This window comes from Channa argus, chromosome 3 (genome assembly GCF_033026475.1).
Source record: "Channa argus isolate prfri chromosome 3, Channa argus male v1.0, whole genome shotgun sequence".
Lineage (NCBI taxonomy): Eukaryota > Metazoa > Chordata > Actinopteri > Anabantiformes > Channidae > Channa > Channa argus.
In genome coordinates, this window is record NC_090199.1 from 19,373,997 (window position 1) to 19,386,602 (window position 12,606).

A 12,606-nucleotide genomic window follows, 5' to 3' on the forward strand; every position below is an offset into this window, starting at 1 on the left:
AACAGCTTTTTATTTGTTGATACTGAGAGAATTATTGATATCTTGGTTTACTTTTTGACAAAAGTGCAAACTGCATCCTCATGTTGGGTGTATAGAAACAACAATTTACTAAAGACAAAACAAGCAGAGGGAGAGTGGAAAAAAACAATTATATCACTGTTTTTCAGACCCATCTGTTTAGCTGTCATTTACTGACCTAGAAAAGAGATGGAATCACATTATGAAACACATCAGAGAAAGAACGCGAGAGTAAGAGACAACACAGTGAGATTTTGTTCCCGATGCACAATTCCTTCGCATCCATATTTAATAGTTTTTGTGTGTTTGTTTGCATTAAGAAAACTAGATTTTGCACCGTTTTTTTTTCTTTTTCTTTTTTATACATAGTCTTCCATAAATGTGTGTATGATCTGGATATAATTGGAATAGTCACTATAACCCAGAGCAATAGTTTCATCTTTTGAACTAACTCCAAATCCTCCTTTTTGTTTATTACAATGAGCAGCTGATGACCAAGCACCCATCCAAGCGTCTTGGCTGTGGCCCTGAGGGAGAGAGGGACATCAGAGAACATGCCTTTTTCAGACGTATCGACTGGGAGCGCCTCCAGAACCGGGAGATACAGCCGCCCTTTAAGCCCAAAGTGGTAAGCCCTGTTTACACACACAAGCATTTAGGGGAACATTCCTTAGGGTCCTTAGGGTTATATTTCATATTTTAATACAGCTTTGTGTAAATTTTGTAACCAGTCTCCATTAAAAGAAGGCCACATTTCCTATTACACTTATTTGTTCTGGTCACAAAGCCAATGTTCTCTGGGCTGTACTGTGATGCGAGGAGGAGTCTTCTTGAACGAAAAATGTGTCATTTGTGCAGCAGGTTATTGCAATTAGCACTAATGTGCTCTGACGCAACTTCTAACAGCTGCACTAATTATAACACAAACGAAAAACAAAGGGAGGGGATGTAATATATAAAGGCAGAAAGTATCTGACAGGAAGACTTTTGCACTGGAGACCAACATTTGATTCTAATGTCAAACATCATGTCTTTTTTTTAATCAATAACATCCACTGAACTTAATGCTCCACTGAGACTAAGACAGACTAAAAATATCCTTTGTTATAAAAATGTCATCTGGTGAAACCCTGTTCCTCTGGACAGTTGGCATCACCACATTTATCTCGGTGATGCTGACACCTATTATTTAAAATCCCAATTCAAAAAAAGGTTGTGACAATGTCCAACTTTTTTGAGATGTGTTGCTGCCATCAAATTCAAAATGAGATAATATTTTCCATGAAAGGGTAAAATGTCTCAGTTTAAACATCTGGTTGTTTATGTTGTATTGTGAATAAAATATGGGTTGATGAGGTTTGCAAATCATTGCATTCTGTTTTTATCAACTTCTTTTGAATTGGGGTTTTATAATAATAGTGGTGGATGGAAACACAAATCATTTCTTTTTGTTTTTGTCATTTTACCAGACATTCATTTCATATGTTCTCTACATTAGAACGAAAATCTGACAACTTGCAGTCAACAACATGTGCAGCACAAAAACACCTAAGTGCACCACTACTCACTGAATGTACCTCATTTAACTCATTTGACTGCACTTTGCAGCAGATACTTTGATGAAAGGAAGAAACACCCTTCGTCCTTTATTTGCTTCATTGTCAGTGGTGTTGGTGCATCTGTTCTTTCTTTGGTTTGGGGAAAACTGTGTTTCCTTTGGCATTTCAGTTCAGTCATTATCCGAAGATTTCTAAAACTCTGAAAACTTTGCTTTTACAGTAAAAGCACTATTTTCTTCTTTTTCACAGTCCAACATCCGCCTTTTGTCCCACAAAGCAGTGACTTTAAGTGATCATCTAATCTTCCCATTGATGGTTTGTTATTGTCTGTGTCATCACCTGTCAGAGCACAGTGTGTAACACACATTAAGACTAGTAAACACATTAAATGGTTATAGAAAGTTACCCCTCTTTGAAGTTTTTAGACCATTGTCAATTGTTGTTGGCTTTTTTTGGGGGTGGGGAACCAAAAAAGTTATTAAAAAAACCCCTCAGTTTTCTCAGTTTGCTCCATGTGGGAAACAGACACTGTTCAAATAAAATCAAACAAGTGGTGAACAATGTAGCAAACTACAAAGTTAGTTGTGAAGTGTATATTATATTAAACTGCAACTATTTGGAATATTAATTAGATACTTAAAATTGGACTCTCTGTCTTTAATGCTCTATTAAACTGATTCTCTTGCTGTTTGTTACTGCTCATCTGCTCAGGTAATTACAGATAATCCATTTTATGATGGGGTCACTTTCCTCAGGGAATTTTCGTTAATATCCAGTCTCATTTAATGCACTTAAGATTCACTTTATCTCTCCAGGAATTGCCTTTTTCAATTACAATAAAACTTGTCATAAGAATGGTCATTTGTCCACAGCATGAAAAGCTGTCTCATGAAATTGATTTATCATATTTTCAAATTGGTTGGTTTAATGTTTTTGTGTGTGTATGTGTGTGTGTTTTAATCTGCACATTTGCAGTGAAAGTGAATTGCTGCAAGCCATTTATTCTTTACACAGTTAGACAGAATAAACATAAATGTCAACTGTGTTGGATTGTGGACACCAGTGTGTGTTGGGGTGTGACTACTGTATATTGTACAGGCCTGCTTTCACAAAAAAGTACGCTTGCTGATTAAAGGTTTTGCAGACCATCACATCACACACCGGTCTAGTAGCAGATGATAACTAGAACAGGTCTCTATTCTACCTTACTTCTAAAATAATTCCAGTAATTGCAGAAGCATCACACATCTACGATTTACTGCAAAATACCTGTGCCGTAAGAAAGATAAAAATATGTAATGTCAAATGCTCTCATCTTAATAGATACTTAATGTTACATCCATTTTTCATGAATGCACACAGCATATCATAGTTCAAATTGTTCAATTTGCTGCACAGCAAGGGACAACTTCAAAATCTCTGGAGTTTTCAGATGATGACGAAGAACACACAAACAATTTTCTTGTCTTTTTGAATTTTTCTGTACACAAAGACGCATACACACAGAAATTAGGTCATTCCATGACTTGTGCATATCTATATGTGTGTGTGTATGTTCTTTTTCAACCATCGAGGGCTCCAGTTCCTCTGAGACACATGCTGAGTGGATGTGTGTGTGTGTGCGTGGATGTGTGTGTGTGGGACGAAATCTGAGGGAGTAAGATTTCTTCATGTACACCTTGTCTTTGCTGCATAAGAGTGCAAGATTTTTGTGTGTGTGTTGGGGGGGGGGAATAGGTGTGAGGTGGTGTGGGGTAATCAATATTAGCAGGAAAAAGAAAGGTTTTAGTATTTACACAGACATATACAGTCCGTGTTTAAGTTACAGCTCTCCTTTGCGCACTTACGTGGATTGATGGTGCAGATAAGCGTGAAAGATTAGAGAGCTAGAGAGACAGTTACCAAACATTGCTGAATGATCTCTTTACCCTCCATAGCCTACTCCATAACTATCCATAATGTAATATAGCACTGTTTCTCAGTCCATCTCACCAAATCTAACACTACTCCACTCCTCCTCTTTCCTTTCTTTTTGTATCCCTTCTCAATCTCACTCACTCTGCCTGTGACAGCTGTGGAATTACAATCAATACACCGGCAGCATCCAGCTGAGAGACTGGAACCATCTGTATATATTGGAGCGGGACTGCACGAAGGACGCAGTCTGTGTGGTAGAACGAGTATCAGAGCAGGCTCTCAGCTAATTTTTATACATATTTGTAGTGCTGGGTGCTCTCACAATGCAGCTGTCTACTGCAGGTAACAAAACAAGCATGTAATTAAATGCCAGCCACATCCACCTAACAGTGTAGGTCTATCAAATCAGTCTAATTCCTGAGAGTGCAACTCAGTACACACGTAGTTGCTGCCTACATGTTTAACACCCACTTGTAGAAGGCCGAGCAGAGCACTATGGAAAAAGTAGGTCAAAAGCTATTAACAGCTGATTGATAGTGAATGAGAGAGGGGGGGGTAACAGTAAGTAGGAGGACGTAGTCATTGTGCACAAGTCTTGGAATAGTGTCTAAGAAGGGGTGTGCATGGCTGATAGGACACGTGGACACTCTCACATACCCACATGCACACACACACACACACACACACACACACACAATTTGGATGAGTTATGACTCATTGTAGCTGTAAGAAAATGTGAAGCACAGACTTCACTGAGCATGTCTGCCTTTCCCCATTTAGCTTACGGGACTTAAGAAAGACTGTTTTAGTTAGTTTGTGTGTTATTTCTCACCTAATTTCGAGTCAAAAGATGCAGATTGTATTAAAACAGGACCATTAATGTTATGAACTATACATTTTTTCAAAAGTCCCAATTCCTTCGTGTAGAGCCAATGCACTGATGGTCATGTAAGGTACTGGTTTTTAATATTAGTTTTCTGCTCCAATGACCAATGGACTCCATTGTGCTTTGTGGTTTAAGCAGCTTAAACATTCTAAATAAATCAGTAATAGTTGTATCAGGTAATTCTCCACAGGGAGTCTTTGAAAGAACAAAAATACAACAAAAACTCTAATTTGACGTCCTTATCCTTTTCTTAAAGATGTTCTTCTGCTTAGTATTCATAACATACATTCTAAGTTCAAATGACAGATGCCCTTCTGTAAGCTGGTTATTGCATGTGACAAGCTAACAATTCGGCACAACAAAGCATGATGTTCAGGAGATGATGACAAGAATGGAGAGCTTCCTATGCCAGTGGCTTCAGGGACAAGAGGGAGGCAGAGAAACAGAGAGAGCAAGAGGGTCTTGGCACAACTCTTAATGGATACTGGCACTCATTTATCATCCTAAGTAGCCGAGTGTTCTTTTAATATGCTTGAGTGCAGAGGTGTGCATGTCTGGATGTATGGAGAGAGAGCGCGAGAGAGATTAAAGATGAGGAAAGTAGGTCAAAAACCCATCTAGGACAATATGTCACTGTGTATGGAAGGATGTAACAGCAGCAAAATAGTTCTGGTCTCAACCCATAAGGGGTGGCTGAATCACACTATGAGAAATTGAAGATGTAAGAGCAGCACTGTGCTTTACCAAAAGGGCAAATGTATGTCACTAAAATTGCTACAAAGCTAGTGAAGCAGATTTCATAATGTAATTCTCTTCTTTTGTTCTCATAGCGCTCGTTTGTTAGGCTGCATTTACTGTTTGTTATGGTCCTTCAGTCGTAGCTTTTGCATCAAAAACTGACATTTTTTACAATTTTATTATAGTTACATCCTCTCTGTTAAATATGTCGAAAGACATCCCTCATATGCTAAGTGTACACACAGTACTTCGAGGAGTATCGCTTTAGAATGTAGACTTGTTGATGCATGGAGTAACTGGTGTGTGATGTAGAAAGGGACTCAGAGATTGTCTGTGGAGGTCAGAGTGAAAAATGGGTCTTAAAACTAGCTTAAACCAAATAAAGTGACAAAACAAAAAAGGTTTTGCACTTTGAAACAAAAATGACACAATACTGAGAGTTGAAGTACTGTCACAAGTCCAGCTCTAAAGAACAAGGCACACTGTTCATGTTGCCCTTCGTTTGGGGTTTCCCCCCTACCTATCAAGCATTTTATAGACTTAAATAAAAGGAAACATAGATTTCTTTAAAGACTAATAATAAACTGAAACATACAAACCCTGTCTCTCAAAAAATGTAAATAAACTAAACTGAATAATAATTTGAGGTAGAAGACAAAATAAAAAACAAAAATTGAACACTGATCCCAACATACCAAATCTGTCAGTTAAACTAAAAACCAATGAAGCTCAGAGTCTCATTTATATTTATAAAGTAGACATTAGGCAGTGTTTTCTGTATGGGAATGCTACCTGAAAGTGTGAAGTAATAGTCCCGACAACCAAATAAGTTTAATACACGATTTTTATTACTATGACAACAGTAACAAAACCGTAGCTCATCAATTCCTTCTATTGAGATCCTGTGTTCGAGCCCCATGGCATTTGGCTTCACAGCCTGCTGCAGAACAGTGCCTCCCCAGGGAACATGACTTTCAAGTGGTGCACTGGGTCTCAGTGTGTGTATGTGTGTATTTGGGTGCATGATTGAGCTTGTTTGCGAATGCATGCATCCGTGCAGCTGTGTGGGTGGACTCGCTGATGAGAATAGAGTAGGATGATGTACAGTAAACAGACCTCCATCTCTCTCACTCGCTCTCTCCTGCATGTTCTGTTTCTAACATTATCTCATTCTGTCTCAAACACAGACGAATTACTTCAGTGCTCTTCAGTAGCAAATCTACAATTTGATTTACTTGAATAGAAGGAAATAGTGCAACCAGCTTTAGAGAAATGTTAAAAAAAAGAATAGCCTGTATCACATGGTTCCTTTGAAAGCAAGCCATATTTAGTAATACTTAGTACATACTAAGAAATACTTAACCAAAATAAATGGGACATTCCAACATCACTATTTAAACATACTGTATGCTCAAAGCTACTGTGGTGATACATATCAAGTGTTCTTTTCAGTCAGGAGGAATAAAAACAAAAAATGAGATGAACACCCACATGTCCAAACATGCACATGACCTGCCTTAGCTAAGACATTCTCTGAAGTGCTAATTCATCCACCTTGTGACATGATTCATTTGCTCTGATTTAATGTGAATATCTTCTCATCTAAGAATAAGGAAAACACTTTGAAATTCTGACAGCCTGTCCTGTTATAAACATATTCATTAACCCTTGTGTGACCTTGTTGCACCTTGATGCTATTCCCAGTTTTACTCGGTGAATCATCACATTCTCCAGTGGGATAATCTCCTTTAACAGATGGGCTGTATTCACTAAATGCATAAATATTACATTTGAGAACAAATAAAGGAGCTGTATCACTGAAGGTTATTAGGCCCGTAAAAACACTGCATACCTTATTTTGCAGGTCCTGATATCATTTTCTCTAATAGCTTTAATCATAAGCTGTTTATTGAAAACTCTTTCACAGCTGTGATGGTTTTGATGTGGTATCCAGATGGTTTTGGTCCAATTCGGTCGAGTGAGCTGTAGAGCATGTAATCTGATGTTACCTTCCAACTGTACACAACAGTGGGCAAAGTGGGGATCAGGTGCCAAATGTTCTTCATTTTTATGTAGGCCAGGGGACAAGATGAAGCTGGTTAAAATGAGAGAATGCACAAATGTTGCTTGTACTGTCTGTGCACATTGTCAAGATGCCCAGCAGAGTTTGATTTTATTTAGCAATATGAAAGGTAATGAGAGTGGCGGTGACTGCTGATGGCTCCATAATAATTTGTGCCCTGTGCTTTCGACTCATTTGTGAAAAGTACCAAGTAAGTAGTGAAAAGTACCAATTCTGCTGAACGCAGTGGCTGATGCCTTCTCAGAATTACAATATCACAGATCCATGTCTGCTCTTCATTCATTCAGTCCGCTTCAAATTATTTACCATGCTTTAACTCTAGGCTTCTCCTTCTGTCTCTCTTCTACAGTGTGGGAAAGCAGCAGAGAACTTCGACAAGTTCTTCACACGCATCCAGCCCCAGCTCACACCGCCGGATGAGCTGGTTATCGCCAATATTGACCAAGCCGAGTTTGCCGGGTTCTCTTTCATCAACCCACAGTTTGTACACCCATCGCTCAAAGACAGCGTATGAGAAGGATATAATCTTCCCGAAGATCCATGTACATTGCCACTTACTTATATCAACTAAAAACCTAACATCTGACCATAACTTGATAAAGGCCCATAATATATCTTTGTGTATTGGTTTTATTAATAAGAAGGAATTTAGGCCATGAGTGTTTGTTCTGTTTAATATCTTTGCCAGTATGTAATTTATACTATACTTTACACTCTTTCCTGGGCACTTCAAGAAGTAATTTCCCTTAGTTTAACAATGAGCATGTGCTGTATGTAGTGAAGGGTGTCCTTTCTCTTTCCTTCAATTTATATTGAAAGTTTACCATAACTGGATGCACTGAGGCAGAAGGGTGTCAGGCGTTATTATATTCTATGCCAGTTTATGATAAAATTAACAGATAAATTAACGTCCTCCTACTATCTGTCTGTATGTTTGTGATAAAAACAAGTGAATATTGGAGGAAAATGTAGCTAAAATAACATAAAAAATTTAATGAGTTCGTTCTGGAAAAGATGCTTGTGGAACCTAATGGTTGCAATTCGGCAGGTCGAGATGACTGGTCACAGTTTGTTCCATTACGTATAATCATCCCGGTATACATATAATGTGTTGATCTAAAAACTCAAAATTCAAGACTGTGCAGACCGTTTGTTTAATATGAAGATGAGGCAGCAAAGCAGCACCATGTGATTCAAAGTTTGCTCATTATGTTTACAATTTGCTTCCCCTTTGATTTCATGAATATGCTATAAAATTAGTTTTAGACACTTTCTGCGTGCGGAGCAAATAAACTAAAGAAACAACGGTTTGTAATTCAATGCCAAACTTTGAGAAACACATAGTGTCAGAGTCAGTTCCAGTTTTTCAAAACTTAGCATAGTAGAAATTATTTGTTCACATTTTTAAGCCCTCGTTGAGCTGCACTTTGTATTAAACACCGTGATCGGTTTAGTTTTTGGGCCGTGGCAGAACAGTGTCAAATCTACTTTTTAAAATCACACTGTTTAAAGTTTCTCATGCTTTAAGATTAGTCAGTGTTAACTGTTTGTGTCCCACTCTGTGCCCATGCTCACAAAGCCTCCCATTGGTCATGAATGTCTTAAAAGAAACAGTACAAGGCTTTGTAATAAACTCTTATTACTTTTTTAGAATAAAACATTAACTGATGTCAGTGTGTGTTAAACATACAGATTTTTTTTTTTTTATTGCGTACAGTATCATGCCCTCTACAGTAGATACAGTAGGTTTCCTGGATACAAAATTTGCAAATGAAAAATACTTAAGACATTGCTTTCTACTCATCCTTCCTGAGGAGAGTGTAAACTCAATCATAACTAGTTAAATTAAATTCTTTTTGGAACTATTTTTTATTGTTTTTTTAAAGGTCTTTAAACTAGTTTTACTCTCTTCTTTTTTGGGATTTCATACATACTTTTCCATTAGATCAGATAATTATTTTAATGTATCTATCATTGGTGTATAACTCCTTTGTAAATAATCATGAGTTATTTTAAAAAGAGTATAGCAACTTACAGTTTTTATACCAATGGCTAAATATGCTTTTATTACATTAATTAGATAAAACAATATTTATATGTGTAAAAAAAAAATAAATAATGAAAAGCACGTAACCCAGTACAGATCAACTTTGTAACAGCTGGACATCTAAAATAGAATCCAGATTTAGAAAGTTATGAAAAAAAATATCTGTTTTGCTTGTGTTAGCCGGCTTATCATCAAGTCATTTGTTTCGATTTGTTTGTTTTTAATCATCCTCAGTGACTTTTACTTCAAACTGAGTGTTGATTGGATGCACGTCTGGCCGTTGATTATCCCTTTGTGTCCGCACGCTGTTGGTAGGAATCAGTCATGCATGTGACCATGCTACAGTACGAATGCCTGAATAGTTACAACCTATAAAGGATGCTGCACTCAAAATCTAACTTCAGTGGTAAGGTTCCCCTGTTGTTGTGCTGAACATTCCATCCTTGAGAAACAAAAGTCAGGTTTTGCTTAAATTTGTTTGGCTGATGAAAAATTCCAACACTAACAGCTTTTCTTTGTCAGGACCGCTGATCTCAGAGCAACTAAGCTTCTTGAGATTGTAACAGTTTCACTGACATAGGGCTGTAATCTGGATCATTTTTGCAGAACTGACAGTACACATTTATTCCAGATAATTTAAGTAAATAGATCCTAATAATACTTTTTTAAATTATTTTTTTTTTGTTAGAGACCCAGTACTTGGTTGTGGATCAGTGCTCATTTCTGTAGAAGCATCATATACATTATGGCCCTGGTTGCATTTACCTACATGTCTTTGGGACAACATGGAATGCTGAATCCAGATCTCTGTTGAGCTGTGTCTCAGAATCACTGCTAGTTGCTAAACCAGTGGGACCACAGACTCTTTCATGAATGGGTTTTATGTTGTAATCCTAATGTTGCATTGTTGTCAATTTGTAATGGCTTTTGCTGATTATTTTTGCTGTTTTATTTCTCTAGCTTCTGCTCAAGAAATTCAGGAATGTTTTAAAGCATGAATCAGATTAGAACTATCTGACTGACAGTATAGGAACTATTGAAACATTTGTAATATTTTCTCACTGTTTTTCTAAGACTTGTACTCTCCTTGGGCGTATCCTATTGTATGTACTCTTTTGCATGTGCCAAACATGGAAAAGGCCAGAACCTGAAAATAGCAGCGTTGCACTAGCTGTAGTCACATGACTGACTCTCTGTGGCAGCTTCTCCCTGTACATGCTGGGACCTGCCGAGACCTGTTGTACACTCAGTTTGCCACACAAACATACTGTATACAATACAAGCATGCGGCCATGAGTATACCAGTACACATTGTGTCAGTACACTTTACAATGCCAGTCAGTTTGAAAGTTTACTCACAACGCACTGTAGTTGAGTTTCCTGCTTGTCTACCCTTGAGCAAAATTGTGTCTGAAAAGAATTTCAACTGTTAGAACATTTTATTTGACTTCCAGAGTAAATTTTACTGAATTTACAGAAAATATTCTTTGTACATATCCAGAGTTTACTCAGCTATAGTCTTGCCATTGTCTGAGCCTATACTTGCACCTCCGTGTGTGCTCACTTAATAGCCTAGATCCACCCCTTTAATAGAAACTCTGATGCCTTGCTTCCCTTTTTTTTCTTATTAAACTTTTTACAAAATAACAAGTCACAGTAGACATAAAAAAAGATTAATTCTCTGTCCTTGTGTGCCTTTCCCAACTTGAACATTTACTTTATATCTCTTTCTTAATCTCTTTACACCACATCTTCACACAATGTATTGTCAATAATTGTTATTACCTGTCTATGTTAATCTTTTCAGCACTCTCCCAGCTCTTATGAATGTAAATACAAGTTCTAAAAAAAGCCTAATTGTGTTCACATAGATACATAAATTAAATAAATCTGATCTGTACATCTAATTTTAAGCACATTTATTGACACCAGTAATTTTTGCATTCGGAAAACCAACAACTTGACTCACCCTCATGTATCTGCGTGTTTTACCTTTGCCTCCCTGTGCCTATTAATGACGTGAGTGGTGTAGTGAGTTAAATAACACATGTATCAACTATATCAAAGGATCATGTGGGAGTGAAGGAACATTGAACAGAAGACGGATGAAGATCAGTTAACTGATCCATTTTCTGTTCAGTGTTCCTTGAGGGTGATGATGATGATTGCTTGTTTAGAACAACCCCTGTGCCTCATCCCACTGAACCATACCTCCCTCCTCTTGTCTCCTGTATGGTCTCTTACATTCTAGCCTTCTTAGTGCCTGGGCCCAGTCAAACCCTCATCTTTTACTACAGTGTCCTCTCTGTCTTTCACCCTTTAAACTCAATCAGGTCCAGAAAGCAGTTGGTTTTTCTTGTGTAGATCACACGACACCCAACCCCAAATGCATCATGGGAAAGAAGTTAGTCCAATGTATTTGGTGTTTTACATTGTTTACATTGTGTTAGATATCCTATTGTGTTTTGTGTTTCATGTATAATTTGTGATTAGGATGGCCCGAAAACAAAGAAATACCTTTCTGTTGTGGAGATTATATTTTATGTAAGGTTCTGGAGACAGGTTTGTTTGTTTTGTTTTGTTTTTTGGCATCACCATTTATTACAATACTCCTTTGAGACACCAGTTTATTTTAGGTAATTATTGTTTAATTACTCTTGATTGGTCTTGTTATCTTTTGCAGTAAGTCATAATTCTCCACTGTGTTTTTTTTTTTTTTTTTTGATGTGAAATGACCGAGTTGAAGTGAATTGCCATCTTTTTGGCTGTACAGAGCAGAGGATCAATGATGTGCAGGAATGCCTTATCTCTTCACCAGTAACATCGGCTTTAAACTCTTCTCTTTGTTCATTTACAAACTCAGCAACCCTGTCATTGTACATAAATGACTTACGGTAGATTTCTACATAGGCTATAAAAGAAAATATTGTATTTTGCAAATGGTGTATGTTTGCTCTCTTCCCTTGTCAGCCTGAAACCCTTAAATGAGTCTAAGCTACTTACCTTGTAATTGATTGTGTCATATGTACCTAATGTATGATAATGCAAATAAACAAAGGAAAATCAGATTCATACATGTGAGGGAGTGTTATTAAGCATATTCTGTATGCATAGGTCTGCCTACAGTTGCACTGTAGGTCATAAACACTCAAAGTGACATGGAGGAGTCAGGAGGATTTTTGAGAAGGAGTCAGTGTTTTTTCTTTTTTATATATATATATATATATATATTTGATGATAGAATAAAGAGTGTGTCTCCAGTTAATTGACAGGTGATTGCGAGGGATGGTGAGATGCACCACGAGAGTGAAGAGAGCAAAGCAAGAACTAAAGGAAAGAAAATTCCATTACTTTTTAA

General features: G+C 37.3%; 1 protein-coding gene across 2 annotated transcripts in view; it reads left to right on the forward strand.

Moving 5' to 3' along the window:
• Positions 1-12,157, forward strand: part of prkcaa (protein kinase C, alpha, a) — a 109,171-nt gene extending 97,014 nt beyond the window's left edge. For both annotated transcript variants that reach the window (XM_067497639.1, XM_067497640.1), the window contains 2 exons: positions 506-646; positions 7,551-12,157. In XM_067497639.1, the coding sequence (XP_067353740.1) occupies positions 506-646; positions 7,551-7,715 (306 nt within the window). In that variant the 3' untranslated portion in view covers positions 7,716-12,157. The remainder of the gene's footprint in view (positions 1-505; positions 647-7,550) is intronic.
• Positions 12,158-12,606: the final 449 nt, after the last annotated feature.